The 21,405-nt window shown below is 72.6% G+C and overlaps 1 protein-coding gene across 5 annotated transcripts in view; it reads right to left on the reverse strand.

The window, feature by feature from the left end:
• cpamd8 (C3 and PZP like alpha-2-macroglobulin domain containing 8) overlaps positions 1-20,484 on the reverse strand; it is a 318,016-nt gene extending 297,532 nt beyond the window's left edge. For all 5 annotated transcript variants that reach the window (XM_072594464.1, XM_072594465.1, XM_072594462.1 and 2 more), the window contains exon 1: positions 20,307-20,484. In XM_072594464.1, coding sequence (XP_072450565.1) covers positions 20,307-20,377 — 71 coding nt within the window. In that variant the 5' untranslated portion in view covers positions 20,378-20,484. The remainder of the gene's footprint in view (positions 1-20,306) is intronic.
• Positions 20,485-21,405: the final 921 nt, after the last annotated feature.

A 21,405-nucleotide genomic window follows, 5' to 3' on the forward strand; every position in this document is an offset into this window, starting at 1 on the left:
TCTCGCTCTCTGTTGCTCGCCCTCTCGCTCGCCCTCTCGCTCGCCCTCGCTCTCTGTCGCTCGCCGTCTCGCTCTCTGTCGCTCGCCCTCTCGCTCGCCCTCGCTCTCTGTCGCTCGCCCTCTCGCTCTCTGTCGCTCGCCCTCTCGCTCGCCCTCTCGCTCTCTGTCGCTCGCCCTCTCGCTCGCCCTCGCTCTCTGTCGCTCGCCCTCTCGCTCGCCCTCGCTCTCTGTCGCTCGCCCTCTCGCTCGCCCTCGCTCTCTGTCGCTCGCCCTCTTGCTCGCCCTCGCTCTCTGTCGCTCGCCCTCTCGCTCTCTGTCGCTCGCCCTCTCGCTCTCTGTCGCTCGCCCTCTCGCTCTCTGTCGCTCGCCCTCTCGCTCGCCCCCTCGCTCTCTGTCGCTCGCCCTCTCGCTCGTCCTCCCTCTCCCTCTCCATCTCCATCTCGCCTGCCCTCGCTCGCTCGCACGCTCTCCCTCTTGCCCGCTCGCCCTCTGGCTCGCACGCTCTCCCTCTCACCCGCTCGCCCTCTCGCTCTCTGTCGCTCGCCCCCTCGCTCTCTGTCGCTCGCCCTCTCGCCCTCGCGCTCTCTGTCGCTCGCCCTCGCGCTCTCTGTCGCTCGCCCTCGCTCGCCCTCTCGCTCTCTGTCGCTCGCCCTCTCGCTCGCCCTCGCTCTCTGTCGCTCGCCCTCGCTCTCTGTCGCTTGCCCTCTCGCTCGCCCTCGCACTCTGTCGCTCGCCCTGTCGCTCGCCCTCGCTCGCCCTCTCGCTCTCTGTCGCTCGCCCTCGCCCTCTGTCGCTCGCCCTCGCCCTCGCCCTCTGTCGCTCGCCCTCGCCCTCGCCCTCTGTCGCTCGCCCTCGCCCTCGCCCTCTGTCGTTCGCCCTCGCCCTCGCCCTCTGTCGCTCGCCCTCGCCCTCGCCCTCTGTCGCTCGCCCTCGCCCTCTGTCGCTCGCCCTCGCCCTCGCTCGCCCTCTCGCTCTCTGTCGCTCGCCCTCGCTCTCTGTCGCTCGCCCTCTCGCTCGCCCTCGCTCTCTGTCGCTCGCCCTCGCTCTCTGTCGCTCGCCCTCTCGCTCGCCCTCGCTCTCTGTCGCTCGCCCTCTCGCTCGCCCTCGCTCTCTGTCGCTCGCCCTCTCGCTCGCCCTCTCGCTCGCCCTCTCGCTCTCTGTCGCTCGCCCTCTCGCTCTCTGTCGCTCGCCCTCTCGCTCGCCCTCTCGCTCTCTGTCGCTCGCCCTCTCGCTCTCTGTCGCTCGCTCTCTCGCTCTCTGTTGCTCGCCCTCTCGCTCGCCCTCTCGCTCGCCCTCGCTCTCTGTCGCTCGCCGTCTCGCTCTCTGTCGCTCGCCCTCTCGCTCGCCCTCGCTCTCTGTCGCTCGCCCTCTCGCTCTCTGTCGCTCGCCCTCTCGCTCGCCCTCTCGCTCTCTGTCGCTCGCCCTCTCGCTCGCCCTCGCTCTCTGTCGCTCGCCCTCTCGCTCGCCCTCGCTCTCTGTCGCTCGCCCTCTCGCTCGCCCTCGCTCTCTGTCGCTCGCCCTCTTGCTCGCCCTCGCTCTCTGTCGCTCGCCCTCTCGCTCTCTGTCGCTCGCCCTCTCGCTCTCTGTCGCTCGCCCTCTCGCTCTCTGTCGCTCGCCCTCTCGCTCGCCCCCTCGCTCTCTGTCGCTCGCCCTCTCGCTCGTCCTCCCTCTCCCTCTCCATCTCCATCTCGCCTGCCCTCGCTCGCTCGCACGCTCTCCCTCTTGCCCGCTCGCCCTCTGGCTCGCACGCTCTCCCTCTCACCCGCTCGCCCTCTCGCTCTCTGTCGCTCGCCCCCTCGCTCTCTGTCGCTCGCCCTCTCGCCCTCGCGCTCTCTGTCGCTCGCCCTCGCGCTCTCTGTCGCTCGCCCTCGCTCGCCCTCTCGCTCTCTGTCGCTCGCCCTCTCGCTCGCCCTCGCTCTCTGTCGCTCGCCCTCGCTCTCTGTCGCTTGCCCTCTCGCTCGCCCTCGCACTCTGTCGCTCGCCCTGTCGCTCGCCCTCGCTCGCCCTCTCGCTCTCTGTCGCTCGCCCTCGCCCTCTGTCGCTCGCCCTCGCCCTCGCCCTCTGTCGCTCGCCCTCGCCCTCGCCCTCTGTCGCTCGCCCTCGCCCTCGCCCTCTGTCGTTCGCCCTCGCCCTCGCCCTCTGTCGCTCGCCCTCGCCCTCGCCCTCTGTCGCTCGCCCTCGCCCTCTGTCGCTCGCCCTCGCCCTCGCTCGCCCTCTCGCTCTCTGTCGCTCGCCCTCGCTCTCTGTCGCTCGCCCTCTCGCTCGCCCTCGCTCTCTGTCGCTCGCCCTCGCTCTCTGTCGCTCGCCCTCTCGCTCGCCCTCGCTCTCTGTCGCTCGCCCTCTTGCTCGCCCTCGCTCTCTGTCGCTCGCCCTCTCGCTCGCCCTCTCGCTCTCTGTCGCTCGCCCTCGCTCTCTGTCGCTCGCCCTCTGTCGCTCGCCCTCGCTCTCTGTCGCATGCCCTCTCGCTCGCCCTCGCTCTCTGTCGCTCGCCCTCTCGCTCGCCCTCGCTCTCTGTCGCTCGCCCTCTCTCGCCCTCTCGTCCTCTCGCTCTCTGTCGCTCGCCCTCTCGATCGCCCTCGCTCTCTGTCGCTCGCCCTCTCGCTCGCCCCCTCGGTCTCTGTCGCTCGCCCTCTCGCTCGCCCTCGCTCTCTGTCGCTCGCCCTCGCTCTCTGTCGCTCGCCCTCTCGCTCGCCCTCGCTCTCTGTCGCTCGCCCTCGCCCTCGCCCTCGCTCTCTGTCGCTCGCCCTCGCCCTCGCCCTCGCTCTCTGTCGCTCGCCCTCGCCCTCGCTCTCTGTAGCTCGCCCTCGCCCTCGCCCTCGCTCTCTGTCGCTCGCCCTCGCCCTCGCTCTCTGTCGCTCGCCCTCGCCCTCGCTCTCTGTCGCTCGCCCTCGCCCTCGCCCTCGCCCGCCCTCTCGCTCTCTGTCGCTCGCCCTCGCCCTCTGTCGCTCGCCCTCGCCCTCGCCCTCTGTCGCTCGCCCTCGCCCTCGCCCTCTGTCGCTCGCCCTCGCCCTCTGTCGCTCGCCCTCGCCCTCTGTCGCTCGCCCTCGCCCTGTCGCTCGCCCTCGCTCGCCCTCTCGCTCTCTGTCGCTCGCCCTCTCGCTCGCCCTCGCTCTCTGTCGCTCGCCCTCTCGCTCGCCCTCGCTCTCTGTCGCTCGCCCTCTCGCTCGCCCTCGCTCTCTGTCGCTCGCCCTCGCTCTCTGTCGCTCGCCCTCGCTCTCTGTCGCTCGCCCTCTCGCTCGCCCTCTCGCTCTCTGTCGCTCGCCCTCTCGCTCTCTGTCGCTCGCCCTCTGTCGCTCGCCCTCGCCCTCTGTCGCTCGCCCTCGCTCGCCCTCTCGCTCTCTGTCGCTCGCCCTCTCGCTCTCTGTCGCTCGCCCTCTCGCTCTCTATCGCTCGCCCTCTCGATCGCCCTCGCTCTCTGTCGCTCGCCCTCTCGCTCGCCCCCTCGGTCTCTGTCGCTCGCCCTCTCGCTCGTCCTCCCTCTCCCTCTCCATCTCGCCCGCCCTCGCTCGCTCGCCCGCTCGCCCTCTCGCTCGCACGCTCTCCCTCTCGCCCGCTCGCCCTCTCGCTCTCTGTCGCTCGCCCCCTCGCTCTCTGTCGCTCGCCCTCGCTCTCCCTCTCGCTCTCTGTCGCTCGCCCTCTCGCTCTCTGTCGCTCGCCCTCGCGCTCTCTGTCGCTCGCCCTCTCGCTCGCCCTCGCTCTCTGTCGCTCGCCCGCCCTCGCTCGCCCTCGCTCTCTGTCGCTCGCCCTCTCGCTCTCTGTCGCTCGCCCTCGCTCTCTGTCGCTCGCCCTCGCTCGCCGTCGCTCGCCCTCTCGCTCGTCCTCCCTCTCCCTCTCCATCTCGCCCACCCTCGCTCGCCCTCTCGCTCGCACGCTCTCCCTCTCGCCCGCTCGCCCTCTCGCTCTCTGTCGCTCGCCCCCTCGCTCGCCCTCTCGCTCTCTGTCGCTCACCCTCTCGCTCTCTGTCGCTCGCCCTCTCGCTCTCTGTCGCTCGCCCTCTCGCTCGCCCGCCCTCTCGCTCGCCCTCGCTCTGTCGCTCGCCCTCTCGCTCGCCCTCGCTCTCTGTCGCTCGCCCTCTCGCTCGCCCTCGCTCTGTCGCTCGCCCTCGCTCTCTGTCGCTCGCCCTCGCTCTGTCGCTCGCCCTCGCTCTCTGTCGCTCGCCCTCTCGCTCGCCCTCGCTCTCTGTCGCTCGCCCTCTCGCTCGCCCTCGCTCTCTGTCGCTCGCCCTCTCGCTCGCCCTCGCTCTCTGTCGCTCGCCCTCTCGCTCGCCCTCGCTCTCTGTCGCTCGCCCTCTCGCTCGCCCTCGCTCTCTGTCGCTCGCCCTCTCGCTCGCCCTCGCTCTCTGTCGCTCGCCCCCTCGCTCTCTGTCGCTCGCCCTCTCGCTCTCTGTCGCTCGCCCTCTCGCTCTCTGTCGCTCGCCCTCTCGCTCTCTGTCGCTCGCCCTCTCGCTCTCTGTCGCTCGCCCTCTCGCTCTCTGTCGCTCGCCCTCTCGCTCTCTGTCGCTCGCCATCGCTCTCTGTCGCTCGCCCTCGCTCTCTGTCGCTCGCCCTCTCGCTCTCTGTCGCTCGCCCTCTCGCTCGCCCTCGCTCTCTGTCGCTCGCCCTCTCGCTCGCCCTCGCTCTCTGTCGCTCGCCCGCCCGCCCGCCCTCGCCCTCGCCCTCGCTCTCTGTCGCTCGCCCCCTCGCTCCCGCTCTCTGTCGCTCGCCCCCTCGCTCGCCCTCGCTCTCTGTCACTCGCCCTCTCGCTCACCCGCCCTCGCTCTCTCCCCGTCTCGCTCGCTCGCCCGCCCTCCCACTCGCTCGCTCGCCCGCCCTCCCTCTCGCTCGCCCGCCCGCCCTACCTCTCGCTCCCTCTCGCTCCCCCGCTCGCCCTCCCTCTCCCTCACTCTCGCTCGCCCTCTCGCTCTCTGTCGCTCGCCCCCGCTCTCTGTCGCTCGCCCTCGCTCTCTGTCGCTCGCTCTCTGTCCCTCGCCCCCTCGCTCTCTGTCGCTCGCCCCCTCGCTCGCCCTCGCTCTCTGTCGCTCGCCCTCGCTCTCTGTCGCTCGCCCTCGCTCTCTGTCGCTCGCCCTCTCGCTCGCCCTCGCCCTCGCTCTCTGTCGCTCGCCCTCTCGCTCGCTCCCGCTCTCTGTCGCTCGCCCCCTCGCTCACCCGCCCTCTCGCTCGCCCGCCCGCCCTCGCTCTCTCCCCCTCTCGCTCGCTCGCCCGCCCGCCCTCCCTCTCGCTCGCCCGCCCTCCCTCTCGCTCGCCCGCCCTCCCTCTCGCTCGCTCTCGCTCTCCCTCCCTCGCCCGCCCGCTCTCCCTCTCGCTCGCCCTCGCTCTCTGTCGCTCGCCCTCTCGCTCGCCCCCTCGCTCTCTGTCGCTCGCCCTCTCGCTCGTCCTCCCTCTCCCTCTCCATCTCGCCCGCCCTCGCTCGCTCGCCCTCTCGCCCGCTCGCCCTCTCGCCCTCGCACGCTCTCCCTCTCGCCCGCCCGCCCTCTCGCTCGCACGCTCTCCCTCTCGCCCGCCCGCCCTCCCTCTCGCCCGCCCTACCTCTCGCCCGCCCTCCCTCTCGCTCGCCCTCTGACGCTCGCCCCCTCGCTCGCCCTCGCTCGCCCCCCTCGCTCTCTGTCGCTCGCCCCCTCGCTCTCTGTCGCTCGCCCCCTCGCTCTCTGTCGCTCGCCCCCACGCTCCCGCTCTCTGTCGCTCGCCCCCTCGCTCGCCCTCGCTCTCTGTCACTAGCCCTCTCGCTCACCCGCCCGCCCTCGCTCTCTCCCCCTCTCGCTCGCTCGCCCTCTCGCTCGCCCTCTCGCTCGCCCTCCCTCTCGCTCGCTCGCTCTCGCTCCCCCGCTCGCCCTCTCGCTCGCTCTCGCTCTCCCTCCCTCGCCCGCCCGCTCTCCGTCGCTCACCCCCTCGCTCTCTGTCGCTCGCCCCCTCGCTCTCTGTCGCTCGCCCTCTCGCTCGCCCTCGTTCTCTGTCGCTCGCCCTCGCCCTCGCTCTCTGTCGCTCGCCCTCGCTCTCTGTCACTCGCCCTCGCGCTCGCCCTCGCTCTCTGTCACTCGCCCTCTCGCTCGCCCTCGCTCTCGCTCTCTGGCTCTCTGTCGCTCGCCCTCTCGCTCGCCCTCGCTCTCTGTCGCTCGCCCTCTCGCTCGCCCTCGCTCTCTGGCTCTCTGTCGCTCGCCCTCTCGCTCGCCCTCGCTCGCCCTCGCTCTCTGTCGCTCGCCCTCTCGCTCGCCCCCTCGCTCTGTCGCTCGCCCTCTCGCTCGTCCTCCCTCTCCCTCTCCATCTCGCCCGCCCTCGCTCGCTCGCCCTCTCGCCCGCTCGCTCTCCCTCTCGCTCGCACGCTCTCCCTCTCGCCCGCCCTCCCTCCCTCTCGCCCGCCCTCCCTCTCGCTCGCCCTCTGTCGCTCGCCCTCGCGCTCGCCCCCCTCGCTCGCCCTCGCTTTCTGTCGCTCGCCCTCTCGCTCGCCCCCTCGTTCTCTGTCGCTCGCCCCCTCGCTCCCGCTCTCTGTCGCTCGCCCTCGCTCTCTGTCACTCGCCCTCTCGCTCGCCCGCCCGCCCTCGCTCGCTCGCCCGCCCTCCCTCTCGCTCGCTCGCCCGCCCGCCCTCCCTCTCGCTCGACCGCCCTCCCTCCCTCCCTCTCGCTCGCCCTCCCTCCCTCTCGCTCGCCCTCCCTCTCGCTCGCTCGCCCTCCCTCTCGCCCTCTCGCCCTCCCTCTCGCCCTCTCGCTCGCTCTCCCTCTCGCCCGCCCCCGATCTCTGTCGCTCGCCCTCGCTCTCTGTCGCTCGCCCCCGCTCTCTGTCGTTCGCCCCCTCGCTCTCTGTCGCTCGCTCTCTGTCCCTCGCCCGCCCTCGCTCTCTGTCGCTCGCCCCCTCGCTCGCCCTCTCGCTCGCCCTCGCCCTCTGTCGCTCGCCCTCGCTCTCTGTCGCTCGCCCTCGCTCTCTGTCGCTCGCCCTCTCGCTCGCCCTCGCCCTCGCTCTCTGTCGCTCGCCCTCTCGCTCGTCCTCCCTCTCCCTCTCCATCTCGCTCGCTCGCACGCTCTCCATCTCGCCCGCTCGCCCTCTGGCTCGCACGCTCTCCCTCTCGCCCTCTCGCCCGCCCGCCCGCCCTCTCGCCCTCGCTCTCTCGCTCGCCCTCGCTCTCTGTCGCTCGCCCCCTCGCTCTCTGTCGCTCGCCCTCTCGCTCGTCCTCCCTCTCCATCTCGCCCGCTCGCCCTCTCGCCCGCCCGCCCGCCCGCCCTCCCTCTCGCTCGCCCTCGCTCTCTATCGCTCGCCCTCTCGCTCGCCCTCGCTCTCTGTCGCTCGCCCTCTCGCTCGCCCTCGTTCTCTGTCGCTCGCCCTCTCGCTCGCCCTCGCCCTCTGTCGCTCGCCCTCGCCCTCTGTCGCTCGCCCTCGCGCTCTGTCGCTCGCCCTCGCGCTCGCCCTCGCTCTCTGTCGCTCGCCCTCTCGCTCGCCCTCGCTCTCTGTCGCTCGCCCTCTCGCTCTCTGTCGCTCGCCCTCTCGCTCTCTGTCGCTCGCCCTCTCGCTCTCTGTCGCTTGCCCTCTCGCTCTCTGTCGCTCGCCCTCTCGCTCGCCCTCGCTCGCCCTCACTCTCTGTCGCTCGCCCTCTCGCTCTCTGTCGCTCGCCCTCTCGCTCTCTGTCGCTCGCCCTCTCGCTCGCCCTCGCTCGCCCTCTCGCTCGCCCTCGCTCTCTGTCGCTCGCCCTCGCTCTCTGTCGCTCGCCCTCTCGCTCGTCCTCCCTCTCCCTCTCCATCTCGCCCGCCCTCGCTCGCTCGCCCTCTCGCCCTCTCGCTCGCATGCTCTCCCTCTCGCCCGCCCTCCGTCGCTCGCCCTCACTCTCTGTCGCTCGCCCTCGCGCTCGCCCTCGCTTTCTGTCGCTCGCCCTCTCGCTCGCCCCCGCTCTCTGTCACTCGCCCTCTCGCTCACCCGCCCTCTCGCTCGCCCGCCCGCCCTCGCTCTCCCGCCCTCCCACTCGCTCGCCCGCCCGCCCTCCCACTCGCTCGCCCGCCCTCCCTCTCGCTCGCTCTCCCTCTCGCTCGCTCTCGCTCCCCCGCTCGCCCTCTCGCTCGCTCTCCCTCTCCCGCCCGCTCTCCCTCTCGCTCTCTGTCGCTCGCCCCCGATCTCTGTCGCTCGCCCTCGCTCTCTGTCGCTCGCCCCCTCGCTCTCTGTCGCTCGCTCTCTGTCCCTCGCCCGCCCTCGCTCTCTGTCGCTCGCCCCCTCGCTCGCCCTCGCCCTCGCTCTCTGTCGCTCGCCCTCGCTCTCTGTCGCTCGCCCTCTCGCTCGTCCTCCCTCTCCCTCTCCATCTCGCCCGCTCGCTCGCACGCTCTCCATCTCGCCCGCTCGCCCTCTGGCTCGCACGCTCTCCCTCTCGCCCGCCCGCCCGCCCCCTCTCTCTCGCTCGCCCTCGCTCTCTGTCGCTCGCCCCCTCGCTCTCTGTCGCTCGCCCTCCCTCTCCATCTCGCCCGCTCGCCCTCTCGCCCGCACGCTCTCCCTCTCGCCCGCCCGCCAGCCCTCTCGCCCGCCCGCCCGCCCTCTCGCTCGCCCTCTGTCGCTCGCCCTCTCGCTCGCCCTCGCTCTCTGTCGCTCGCCCTCTCGCTCGCCCTCGCCCTCGCCCTCTGTCGCTCGCCCTCTCGCTCGCCCTCGCCCTCGCCCTCTGTCGCTCGCCCTCTCGCTCGCCCTCGCCCTCTGTCGCTCGCCCTCGCGCTCGCCCTCGCTCTCTGTCGCTCGCCCTCGCCCTCGCGCTCGCCCTCGCTCTCTGTCGCTCGCCCTCTCGCTCGCCCTCGCTCTCTGTCGCTCGCCCTCGCTCTCTGTCGCTCGCCCTCTCGCTCTCTGTCGCTCGCCCTCGCTCTCTGTCGCTCGCCCTCTCCATCTCGCCCGCCCTCGCTCGCTCGCTCGCACGCTCTCCCTCTCGCACGCTCGCCCTCTCGCTCGCACGCTCTCCCTCTCGCTCGCACGCTCTCCCTCTCGCTCGCACGCTCTCCCTCTCGCCCGCCCTCCCTCTCGCTCGCCCTCTGTCGCTCGCCCTCGCTCGCCCCCTCGCTCGCCCTCTCGCTCGCCCACTCGCTCTCTGTCGCTCGCTCTCGCGCTCGCCCTCGCTCTCTGTCGCTCGCCCCCTCGCTCTCTGTCGCTCGCCCCCTCGCTCTCTGTCGCTCGCCCCCCTCGCTCGCCCTCTCGCTCTCTGTCGCTCGCCCTCGCTCTCTGTCGCTCGCCCTCTCGCTCGCCCGCCCGCCCTCGCTCTCTCCCCCTCTCGCCCTCGCTCTCTCCCCCTCTCGCTCGCTCGCCCTCCCACTCGCCCGCCCGCCCTCCCTCCCTCTCGCTCGACCGCCCTCCCTCCCTCTCGCTCGCCCTCCCTCTCGCTCTCCCCGCTCGCCCGCCCTCCCTCTCGCTCGCTCGCTCTCGCTCCCCCGCTCGCCCGCTCTCCCTCCCTCGCCCGCTCTCCCTCTCGCTCGCCCCCGATCTCTGTCGCTCGCCCCCCTCGCTCTCTGTCGCTCGCTCTCTGTCCCTCGCCCCCTCGCTCGCCCTCGCTCTCTGTCGCTCGCCCTCTCGCTCGCCCTCGCTCTCTGTCGCTCGCCCTCTCGCTCGCCCTCTCCCTCCCTCGCCCGCTCTCCCTCTCGCTCGCCCCCGATCTCTGTCGCTCGCCCGCTCGCTCTCTGTCCCTCGCCCCCTCGCTCGCCCTCGCTCTCTGTCGCTCGCCCTCTCGCTCTCTGTCGCTCGCCCTCGCTCTCTGTCGCTCGCCCTCTCGCTCGCCCTCGCCCTCTGTCGCTCGCCCTCTCGCTCGCCCTCGCCCTCTGTCGCTCGCCCTCTCGCTCGCCCTCGCCCTCTGTCGCTCGCCCTCTCGCTCGCCCTCGCCCTCTGTCGCTCGCCCTCTCGCTCGCCCTTGCTCTCTGTCGCTCGCCCTCTCGCTCTCTGTCGCTCGCCCTCTCGCTCGCCCTCGCTCTCTGTCGCTCGCCCTCTCGCTCTCTGTCGCTCGCACTCTCGCTCGCCCTCGCTCTCTGTCGCTCGCCCTCTCGCTCGCCCTCGCTCTCCCTCTCCCTCTCGCCCTCTCGCTCGCTCGCCCTCGCTCTCCCTCTCCATCTCGCCCGCCCTCGCTCGCTCGCCCTCTCGCCCTCTGGCTCGCACGCTCTCCCTCTCGCCCGCTCGCCCTCTGGCTCGCACGCTCTCCCGCTCGCCCTCTCGCCCACCCGCCCGCCCTCTGTCGCTCGCCCCCTCGCTCTCTGTCGCTCGCCCCCTCACTCGCCCTCTCACTCTCTGTCGCTCGCCCTCGCTCTCTGTCGCTCGCTATCGCTCGCCCTCTCGCTCGCCCTCGCTCTCTGTCGCTCGCCCTCGCCCTCGCCCTCGCTCTCTGTCGCTCGCCCTCGCCCTCGCTCTCTGTCGCTCGCCCTCGCCCTCGCTCTCGCTCTCTGTCGCTCGCCCTCGCCCTCGCTCTCTGTCGCTCGCCCTCGCCCTCTGTCGCTCGCCCTCGCCCTCGCCCTCGCTCTCTGTCGCTCGCCCTCTCGCTCGCCCTCGCTCTCTGTCGCTCGCCCTCTCGCTCGCCCTCTCGCTCGCCCTCTCGCTCTCTGTCGCTCGCCCTCTCGCTCTCTGTCGCTCGCCCTCTCGCTCGCCCTCTCGCTCTCTGTCGCTCGCCCTCTCGCTCGCCCTCTCGCTCTCTGTCGCTCGCCCTCTCGCTCTCTGTCGCTCGCTCTCTCGCTCTCTGTTGCTCGCCCTCTCGCTCGCCGTCGCTCGCCCTCTCGCTCGCCCTCGCTCTCTGTCGCTCGCCCTCTCGCTCTCTGTCGCTCGCCGTCTCGCTCTCTGTCGCTCGCCCTCTCGCTCGCCCTCGCTCTCTGTCGCTCGCCCTCTCGCTCTCTGTCGCTCGCCCTCTCGCTCTCTGTCGCTCGCCCTCTCGCTCGCCCTCGCTCTCTGTCGCTCGCCCTCGCGCTCGCCCTCGCTCTCTGTCGCTCGCCCTCTCTCTCTGTCGCTCGCCCTCTCGCTCGCCCTCTCGCTCTCTGTCGCTCGCCCTCTCGCTCTCTGTCGCTCGCCCTCTCGCTCTCTGTCGCTCGCCCTCTCGCTCTCTGTCGCTCGCCCTCTCGCTCGCCCCCTCGCTCTCTGTCGCTCGCCCTCTCGCTCGTCCTCCCTCTCCCTCTCCATCTCCATCTCGCCTGCCCTCGCTCGCTCGCACGCTCTCCCTCTCGCCCGCTCGCCCTCTGGCTCGCACGCTCTCCCTCTCGCCCGCTCGCCCTCTCGCTCTCTGTCGCTCGCCCTCTCGCCCTCGCGCTCTCTGTCGCTCGCCCTCGCGCTCTCTGTCGCTCGCCCTCGCTCGCCCTCTCTGTCGCTCGCCCTCGCCCTCGCCCTGTCGCTCGCCCTCTCGCCCTCTGGCTCGCACGCTCTCCCTCTCGCCCGCTCGCCCTCTCGCTCTCTGTCGCTCGCCCCCTCGCTCGCCCTCTCGCTCTCTGTCGCTCGCCCTCTCGCCCTCGCGCTCTCTGTCGCTCGCCCTCGCGCTCTCTGTCGCTCGCCCTCGCCCTCGCTCTCTGTCGCTCGCCCTCGCCCTCGCCCTGTCGCTCGCCCTCGCTCGCCCTCTCGCTCTCTGTCGCTCGCCCTCGCTCTCTGTCGCTCGCCCTCGCCCTCCCTCTCTGTCGCTCGCCCTCGCCCTCCCTCTCTGTCGCTCGCCCTCGCCCTCGCCCTCCCTCTCTGTCGCTCGCCCTCGCCCTCGCCCTCCCTCTCTGTCGCTCGCCCTCGCCCTCCCTCTCTGTCGCTCGCCCTCGCCCTCGCTCTCTGTCGCTCGCCCTCTCGCTCGCCCTCGCTCTCTGTCGCTCGCCCTCTCGCTCGTCCTCGCTCTCTGTCGCTCGCTGTCGCTCGCCCTCTCGCTCGCCCTCTCGCTCTCTGTCGCTCGCCCTCTCGATCGCCCTCGCTCTCTGTCGCTCGCCCTCTCGCTCGCCCTCGCTCTCTGTCGCTCGCCCTCTCGCTCGCCCTCGCTCTCTGTCGCTCGCCCTCGCCCTCGCCCTCGCTCTCTGTCGCTCGCCCTCGCCCTCGCTCTCTGTCGCTCGCCCTCGCCCTCGCCCTCGCTCTCTGTCGCTCGCCCTCGCCCTCGCTCTCTGTCGCTCGCCCTCGCCCTCGCTCTCTGTCGCTCGCCCTCGCCCTCGCCCTGTCGCTCGCCCTCGCTCGCCCTCTCGCTCTCTGTCGCTCGCCCTCGCCCTCTGTCGCTCGCCCTCGCCCTCTGTCGCTCGCCCTCGCCCTCGCCCTCTGTCGCTCGCCCTCGCCCTCGCCCTCTGTCGCTCGCCCTCGCCCTCTGTCGCTCGCCCTCGCCCTCGCCCTCTGTCGCTCGCCCTCGCCCTCTGTCGCTCGCCCTCGCCCTCGCTCGCTGTCGCTCGCCCTCGCTCTCTGTCGCTCGCCCTCTCGCTCGCCCTCGCTCTCTGTCGCTCGCCCTCGCTCTCTGTCGCTCGCCCTCTCGCTCGCCCTCTCGCTCGCCCTCGCTCTCTGTCGCTCGCCCTCTGTCGCTCGCCCTCGCTCTCTGTCGCTCGCCCTCGCTCGCCCTCTCGCTCTCTGTCGCTCGCCCTCTCGCTCTCTGTCGCTCGCCCTCTCGATCGCCCTCGCTCTCTGTCGCTCGCCCCCTCGGTCTCTGTCGCTCGCCCTCTCGCTCGTCCTCCCTCTCCCTCTCCATCTCGCCCGCCCTCGCTCGCTCGCCCTCTCGCTCGCACGCTCTCCCTCTCGCCCGCTCGCCCTCTCGCTCTCTGTCGCTCGCCCCCTCGCTCTCTGTCGCTCGCCCTCGCTCTCCCTCTCGCTCTCTGTCGCTCGCCCTCTCGCTCTCTGTCGCTCGCCCTCGCGCTCTCTGTCGCTCGCCCTCTCGCTCGCCCTCGCCCTCTGTCGCTCGCCCTCGCCCTCTGTCGCTCGCCCTCGCCCTCTGTCGCTCGCCCTCGCCCTCTGTCGCTCGCCCTCGCCCTCTGTCGCTCGCCCTCTGTCGCTCGCCCTCTGTCGCTCGCCCTCGCCCTCGCTCTCTGTCGCTCGCCCTCGCCCTCGCTCTCTGTCGCTCGCCCTCGCCCTCGCTCTCTGTCGCTCGCCCTCGCCCTCGCTCTCTGTCGCTCGCCCTCGCCCTCGCTCTCTGTCGCTCGCCCTCGCCCTCGCTCTCTGTCCCTCGCCCTCGCTCTCTGTCGCTCGCCCTCGCCCTCGCTCTCTGTCGCTCGCCCTCGCCCTCGCTCTCTGTCGCTCGCCCTCGCCCTCGCTCTCTGTCGCTCGCCCTCGCCCTCGCTCTCTGTCGCTCGCCCTCGCCCTCGCTCTCTGTCGCTCGCCCTCGCCCTCGCTCTCTGTCGCTCGCCCTCGCCCTCGCTCTCTGTCGCTCGCCCTCGCCCTCGCTCTCTGTCGCTCGCCCTCGCCCTCGCTCTCTGTCGCTCGCCCTCGCCCTCGCCCTCGCTCTCTGTCGCTCGCCCTCGCCCTCGCTCTCTGTCGCTCGCCCTCGCCCTCGCTCTCTGTCGCTCGCCCTCGCCCTCGCCCTCGCTCTCTGTCGCTCGCCCTCGCCCTCGCCCTCGCTCTCTGTCGCTCGCCCTCGCTCTCTGTCGCTCGCCCTCGCCCTCGCTCTCTGTCGCTCGCCCTCGCCCTCGCTCTCTGTCGCTCGCCCTCGCCCTCGCTCTCTGTCGCTCGCCCTCGCCCTCGCCCTCGCTCTCTGTCGCTCGCCCTCGCCCTCGCCCTCGCTCTCTGTCGCTCGCCCTCGCCCTCGCCCTCTGTCGCTCGCCCTCGCCCTCGCCCTCTGTCGCTCGCCCTCGCCCTCGCCCTCTGTCGCTCGCCCTCGCCCTCGCCCTCTGTCGCTCGCCCTCGCCCTCGCCCTCGCTCTCTGTCGCTCGCCCTCGCCCTCGCTCTCTGTCGCTCGCCCTCGCCCTCGCTCTCTGTCGCTCGCCCTCGCCCTCGCTCTCTGTCGCTCGCCCTCGCCCTCGCTCTCTGTCGCTCGCCCTCGCCCTCGCTCTCTGTCGCTCGCCCTCGCCCTCGCTCTCTGTCGCTCGCCCTCGCCCTCGCTCTCTGTCGCTCGCCCTCGCCCTCGCTCTCTGTCGCTCGCCCTCGCCCTCGCCCTGTCGCTCGCCCTCGCTCGCCCTCTCGCTCTCTGTCGCTCGCCCTCGCTCTCTGTCGCTCGCCCTCGCCCTCCCTCTCTGTCGCTCGCCCTCGCCCTCCCTCTCTGTCGCTCGCCCTCGCCCTCGCCCTCCCTCTCTGTCGCTCGCCCTCGCCCTCGCCCTCCCTCTCTGTCGCTCGCCCTCGCCCTCCCTCTCTGTCGCTCGCCCTCGCCCTCGCTCTCTGTCGCTCGCTGTCGCTCGCCCTCTCGCTCGCCCTCGCTCTCTGTCGCTCGCCCTCTCGCTCGTCCTCGCTCTCTGTCGCTCGCCCTCTCGCTCGCCCTCTCGCTCTCTGTCGCTCGCCCTCTCGATCGCCCTCGCTCTCTGTCGCTCGCCCTCTCGATCGCCCTCGCTCTCTGTCGCTCGCCCTCTCGCTCGCCCTCGCTCTCTGTCGCTCGCCCTCTCGCTCGCCCTCGCTCTCTGTCGCTCGCCCTCTCGCTCGCCCTCGCTCTCTGTCGCTCGCCCTCGCCCTCGCCCTCGCTCTCTGTCGCTCGCCCTCGCCCTCGCTCTCTGTCGCTCGCCCTCGCTCTCTGTCGCTCGCCCTCGCCCTCGCTCTCTGTCGCTCGCCCTCGCCCTCGCCCTCGCTCTCTGTCGCTCGCCCTCGCTCTCTGTCGCTCGCCCTCGCCCTCGCTCTGTCGCTCGCCCTCGCTCGCCCTCTCGCTCTCTGTCGCTCGCCCTCGCCCTCTGTCGCTCGCCCTCGCCCTCGCCCTCTGTCGCTCGCCCCCCCCCCCCCCCCCCCCCCCCCCCCCCTCCCCCCCCCCCCCCCCCCCCGCCCCCCCCCCCCCCCCCCCCCCCCCCCCCCCCCCCCCCCCCCTCGCCCTCTGTCGCTCGCCCTCGCCCTCGCCCTCTGTCGCTCGCCCTCGCCCTCGCCCTCTGTCGCTCGCCCTCGCCCTCGCCCTCTGTCGCTCGCTGTCGCTCGCCCTCTCGCTCGCCCTCGCTCTCTGTCGCTCGCCCTCTCGCTCGTCCTCGCTCTCTGTCGCTCGCTGTCGCTCGCCCTCTCGCTCGCCCTCTCGCTCTCTGTCGCTCGCCCTCTCGCTCGCCCTCTCGCTCTCTGTCGCTCGCCCTCTCGATCGCCCTCGCTCTCTGTCGCTCGCCCTCGCCCTCGCCCTCGCTCTCTGTCGCTCGCCCTCTCGCTCGCCCTCGCTCTCTGTCGCTCGCCCTCGCCCTCGCCCTCCCTCTCTGTCGCTCGCCCTCGCCCTCGCCCTCCCTCTCTGTCGCTCGCCCTCGCCCTCCCTCTCTGTCGCTCGCCCTCGCCCTCGCTCTCTGTCGCTCGCGCTCGCCCTCGCCCTCGCTCTCTGTCGCTCGCCCTCGCCCTCGCCCTCCCTCTCTGTCGCTCGCCCTCTCGCTCGCCCTCCCTCTCTGTCGCTCGCCCTCGCCCTCGCCCTCCCTCTCTGTCGCTCGCCCTCGCCCTCGCCCTCCCTCTCTGTCGCTCGCCCTCGCCCTCGCCCTCCCTCTCTGTCGCTCGCCCTCGCCCTCGCCCTCCCTCTCTGTCGCTCGCCCTCGCCCTCGCTCTCTGTCGCTCGCGCTCGCCCTCGCCCTCGCTCTCTGTCGCTCGCCCTCGCCCTCGCCCTCGCTCTCTGTCGCTCGCCCTCGCCCTCGCCCTCGCTCTCTGTCGCTCGCCCTCGCCCTCGCTCTCTGTCGCTCGCCCTCGCCCTCGCTCTCTGTCGCTCGCCCTCGCCCTCGCTCTCTGTCGCTCGCCCTCGCCCTCGCTCTCTGTCGCTCGCCCTCGCCCTCGCTCTCTGTCGCTCGCCCTCGCCCTCGCTCTCTGTCGCTCGCCCTCGCCCTCGCTCTCTGTCGCTCGCCCTCGCCCTCGCTCTCTGTCGCTCGCCCTCGCCCTCGCTCTCTGTCGCTCGCCCTCGCCCTCGCTCTCTGTCGCTCGCCCTCGCCCTCGCTCTCTGTCGCTCGCCCTCGCCCTCGCTCTCTGTCGCTCGCCCTCGCCCTCGCTCTCTGTCGCTCGCCCTCGCCCTCGCTCTCTGTCGCTCGCCCTCGCCCTCGCTCTCTGTCGCTCGCCCTCGCCCTCGCTCTCTGTCGCTCGCCCTCGCCCTCGCTCTCTGTCGCTCGCCCTCGCCCTCGCTCTCTGTCGCTCGCCCTCGCCCTCGCTCTCTGTCGCTCGCCCTCGCCCTCGCTCTCTGTCGCTCGCCCTCGCCCTCGCTCTCTGTCGCTCGCCCTCGCCCTCGCTCTCTGTCGCTCGCCCTCGCCCTCGCTCTCTGTCGCTCGCCCTCGCCCTCGCTCTCTGTCGCTCGCCCTCGCCCTCGCTCTCTGTCGCTCGCCCTCGCCCTCGCTCTCTGTCGCTCGCCCTCGCCCTCGCTCTCTGTCGCTCGCCCTCGCCCTCGCTCTCTGTCGCTCGCCCTCGCCCTCGCTCTCTGTCGCTCGCCCTCGCCCTCGCTCTCTGTCGCTCGCCCTCGCCCTCGCTCTCTGTCGCTCGCCCTCGCCCTCGCTCTCTGTCGCTCGCCCTCGCCCTCGCTCTCTGTCGCTCGCCCTCGCCCTCGCTCTCTGTCGCTCGCCCTCGCCCTCGCTCTCTGTCGCTCGCCCTCGCCCTCGCTCTCTGTCGCTCGCCCTCGCCCTCGCTCTCTGTCGCTCGCCCTTGCCCTCGCCCTCGCTCTCTGTCGCTCGCCCTCGCCCTCGCTCTCTGTCGCTCGCCCTCGCCCTCGCTCTCTGTCGCTCGCCCTCGCCCTCGCTCTCTGTCGCTCGCCCTCGCCCTCGCTCTCTGTCCCTCGCCCTCGCCCTCTGTCGCTCGCCCTCGCCCTCTGTCGCTCGCCCTCGCCCTCGCTCTCTGTCGCTCGCCCTCGCCCTCGCTCTCTGTCGCTCGCCCTTGCCCTCGCCCTCGCTCTCTGTCGCTCGCCCTCGCCCTCGCTCTCTGTCGCTCGCCCTCGCCCTCGCTCTCTGTCGCTCGCCCTCGCCCTCGCTCTCTGTCGCTCGCCCTCGCCCTCGCTCTCTGTCCCTCGCCCTCGCCCTCGCTCTCTGTCCCTCGCCCTCGCCCTCTGTCGCTCGCCCTCGCCCTCTGTCGCTCGCCCTCGCCCTCGCTCTCTGTCGCTCGCCCTCGCCCTCTGTCGCTCGCCCTCGCCCTCGCTCTCTGTCGCTCGCCCTCGCCCTCGCTCTCTGTCGCTCGCCCTCGCCCTCGCTCTCTGTCGCTCGCCCTCGCCCTCTGTCGCTCGCCCTCGCCCTCGCTCTCTGTCGCTCGCCCTCGCCCTCGCTCTCTGTCGCTCGCCCTCTGTCGCTCGCCCTCGCTCTCTGTCGCTCGCCCTCGCCCTCGCTCTCTGTCGCTCGCCCTCGCCCTCGCTCTCTGTCCCTCGCCCTCGCCCTCGCTCTCTGTCCCTCGCCCTCGCCCTCTGTCGCTCGCCCTCGCCCTCTGTCGCTCGCCCTCGCCCTCGCTCTCTGTCGCTCGCCCTCGCCCTCTGTCGCTCGCCCTCGCCCTCGCTCTCTGTCGCTCGCCCTCGCCCTCGCTCTCTGTCGCTCGCCCTCGCCCTCGCTCTCTGTCGCTCGCCCTCGCCCTCTGTCGCTCGCCCTCGCCCTCGCTCTCTGTCGCTCGCCCTCGCCCTCGCTCTCTGTCGCTCGCCCTCGCCCTCTGTCGCTCGCCCTCGCTCTCTGTCGCTCGCCCTCGCCCTCGCTCTCTGTCGCTCGCCCTCGCCCTCGCTCTCTGTCGCTCGCCCTCGCCCTCGCTCTCTGTCGCTCGCCCTCGCCCTCGCCCTCTGTCGCTCGCCCTCGCCCTCGCTCTCTGTCGCTCGCCCTCACTCTCTGTCGCTCGCCCTCGCCCTCGCTCTCTGTCGCTCGCCCTCGCCCTCTGTCGCTCGCCCTCGCCCTCTGTCGCTCGCCCTCGCCCTCTGTCGCTCGCCCTCGCCCTCGCTCTCTGTCGCTCGCCCTCGCCCTCGCTCTCTGTCGCTCGCCCTCGCCCTCGCTCTCTGTCGCTCGCCCTCGCCCTCGCTCTCTGTCGCTCGCCCTCGCCCTCGCTCTCTGTCGCTCGCCCTCGCCCTCGCTCTCTGTCGCTCGCCCTCGCCCTCGCTCTCTGTCGCTCGCCCTCGCCCTCGCCCTCGCTCTCTGTCGCTCGCCCTCGCCCTCTGTCGCTCGCCCTCGCCCTCGCTCTCTGTCGCTCGCCCTCGCCCTCGCCCTGTCGCTCGCCCTCTCGCTCTCTGTCGCTCGCCCTCGCTCTCTGTCGCTCGCCCTCTCGCTCGCCCTCGCTCTCTGTCGCTCGCCCTCTCGCTCGGCCTCGCTCTCTGTCGCTCGCCCTCGCTCTCTGTCGCTCGCCCTCTCGCTCGCCCTCGCTCTCTGTCGCTCGCCCTCGCTCTCTGTCGCTCGCCCTCTCGCTCGCCCTCGCTCTCTGTCGCTCGCCCTCGCTCTCTGTCGCTCGCCCTCTCGCTCGCCCTCGCCCTCGCCCTCGCTCTCTGTCGCTCGCCCTCGCCCTCGCCCTCGCTCTCTGTCGCTCGCCCTCGCCCTCGCCCTCGCTCTCTGTCGCTCGCCCTCGCCCTCGCTCTCTGTCGCTCGCCCTCGCCCTCGCTCTCTGTCGCTCGCCCTCGCCCTCGCTCTCTGTCGCTCGCCCTCGCCCTCGCCCTGTCGCTCGCCCTCGCTCGCCCTCTCGCTCTCTGTCGCTCGCCCTCGCTCTCTGTCGCTCGCCCTCGCCCTCGCCCTCTGTCGCTCGCCCTCGCCCTCGCCCTCTGTCGCTCGCCCTCGCCCTCGCCCTCTGTCGCTCGCCCTCGCCCTCGCCCTCTGTCGCTCGCCCTCGCCCTCGCCCTCTGTCGCTCGCCCTCGCCCTCGCCCTCTGTCGCTCGCCCTCGCCCTCTGTCGCTCGCCCTCGCCCTCGCCGTCTGTCGCTCGCCCTCGCCCTCGCCCTCTGTCGCTCGCCCTCGCCCTCGCCCTCTGTCGCTCGCCCTCGCCCTCGCCCTCTGTCGCTCGCCCTCGCCCTCGCCGTCTGTCGCTCGCCCTCGCCCTCGCCGTCTGTCGCTCGCCCTCGCCCTCGCCGTCTGTCGCTCGCCCTCGCCCTCGCCGTCTGTCGCTCGCCCTCGCCCTCGCCGTCTCGCTCGCCCTCTCGCTCTCTGTCGCTCGCCCTCGCTCTCTGTCGCTCGCCCTCGCGCTCGCCCTCGCTCTCTGTCGCTCGCCCTCGCGCTCGCCCTCGCTCTCTGTCGCTCGCCCTCGCTCTCTGTCGCTCGCCCTCGCTCTCTGTCGCTCGCCCTCGCGCTCGCCCTCGCTCTCTGTCGCTCGCCCTCGCGCTCGCCCTCGCTCTCTGTCGCTCGCCCTCGCGCTCGCCCTCGCTCTCTGTCGCTCGCCCTCGCGCTCGCCCTCGCTCTCTGTCGCTCGCCCTCGCGCTCGCCCTCGCTCTCTGTCGCTCGCCCTCGCGCTCGCCCTCGCTCTCTGTCGCTCGCCCTCGCGCTCGCCCTCGCTCTCTGTCGCTCGCCCTCGCGCTCGCCCTCGCTCTCTGTCGCTCGCCCTCGCGCTCGCCCTCGCTCTCTGTCGCTCGCCCTCGCGCTCGCCCTCGCTCTCTGTCGCTCGCCCTCGCGCTCGCCCTCGCTCTCTGTCGCTCGCCCTCGCGCTCGCCCTCGCTCTCTGTCGCTCGCCCTCGCGCTCGCCCTCGCTCTCTGTCGCTCGCCCTCGCGCTCGCCCTCGCTCTCTGTCGCTCGCCCTCGCGCTCGCCCTCGCTCTCTGTCGCTCGCCCTCGCGCTCGCCCTCGCTCTCTGTCGCTCGCCCTCGCTCTCTGTCGCTCGCCCTCTGTCGCTCGCCCTCGCTCTCTGTCGCTCGCCCTCTCGCTCGCCCTCGCTCTCTGTCGCTCGCCCTCTCGCTCGCCCTCGCTCTCTGTCGCTCGCCCTCGCTCTCTGTCGCTCGCCCTCGCTCTCTGTCGCTCGCCCTCTCGCTCGCCCTCGCTCTCTGTCGCTCGCCCTCGCTCTCTGTCGCTCGCCCTCTCGCTCGCCCTCGCTCTCTCTCGCTCGCCCTCGCGCTCGCCCTCGCTCTCTGTCGCTCGCCCTCGCGCTCGCCCTCGCTCTCTGTAGCTCGCCCTCGCGCTCGCCCTCGCTCTCTGTCGCTCGCCCTCGCTCTCTGTCGCTCGCCCTCTCGCTCGCCCTCGCTCTCTGTCGCTCGCCCTCTCGCTCGCCCTCGCTCTCTCTCGCTCGCCCTCTCGCTCGCCCTCGCTCTCTCTCGCTCGCCCTCTCGCCCTCTCACTTTCTCGCTGTCTTGTTCACACTCTTGCACTCTCTCTCTCACACCCACACTCTTGTGCACTCTCAGTATTTCTCTCTCTCTCCCTCTCTCCCTCACACACATTCCCTCTCTCGGGCTGGGACTTACTGTCTTTCTTGGCACTGACAGAGGTAACACTGGTAAAGTACGATCCACCAGTAGCGGCTGACGTGCCTCATTTCCAGTGTCCGGGCTGGAGCCAGGCGAGGGCGAGGGGAAGCTGGGGGTTTTCAAATGCTCAGAGAGCCCCTCAGCTCACAGGCCGGGGGGGGGGGGGGGCCATGGGGCTGTGCACCACCCCCCAGAGATGGGAGGGTGGGGGGGAATCCTCAGGGACACTCTCAGAGAGGGGAGGGTGGGGAACCCTTACAGGGAAAGGTAAGGGGAGACCCCCCCCCTCAGGGGGGGACCGGGGGGGGGGGGGGGGTCGCTGCTCGCTCTCCGGGACCGGGGCACGCGGCTGTCGGAGCCCCCGCTCTCCTCGGACTGTCCGAGTGTCCGGCTCCGGGGGATGAGGGGGAGGGGTCTGGATGAGCCCCCGGGGGTCGGTGGGTGAGACCGTCTCCTGGCCCCAGGGGGAAGCGGTTATTGCCCGTTTGATGTTGAAGCTTTTGTTCGCCGCCGCCGCCTCGTCCTGGCTCCGGGCTCGGTCTGCGCGCGAGCTCACTCCGCCCCATCGCACAACACTCTCCCGCCCACCGCGGGCAACCAATCAGAGAGCGGCATCCCGCCCCCCGGACACAGAGCGACCGCCCCCCTCACACACCCACCCCCCACAGAAACACCCCCCCACACACACACACACACACCCCACAGAAACACCCCCCCCTCACACACACACACACACCCCACAGAAACACCCCCCCCACACACACACACAACCCCCACAGAAACACCCCCCCACACACACACACACACACCCCACAGAAACACCCCCCCCACACACACACACCCACCCCCCACAGAAACACCCCCCCCACACACACACACACACACCCCACAGAAACACCCCCCCCACACACACACACAACCCCCACAGAAACACCCCCCCCACACACACACACACACCCCACAGAAACACCCCCCCCACACACACACACACACCCCCCACAGAAACACCCCCCCCACACACACACACACCCCCCACAGAAACACCCCCCCCACACGCACACACAACCCCCACAGAAACACCCCCCCCTCACACACC

Source organism: Chiloscyllium punctatum, chromosome 24, assembly GCF_047496795.1.
Source record: "Chiloscyllium punctatum isolate Juve2018m chromosome 24, sChiPun1.3, whole genome shotgun sequence".
Taxonomy (NCBI): domain Eukaryota; kingdom Metazoa; phylum Chordata; class Chondrichthyes; order Orectolobiformes; family Hemiscylliidae; genus Chiloscyllium; species Chiloscyllium punctatum.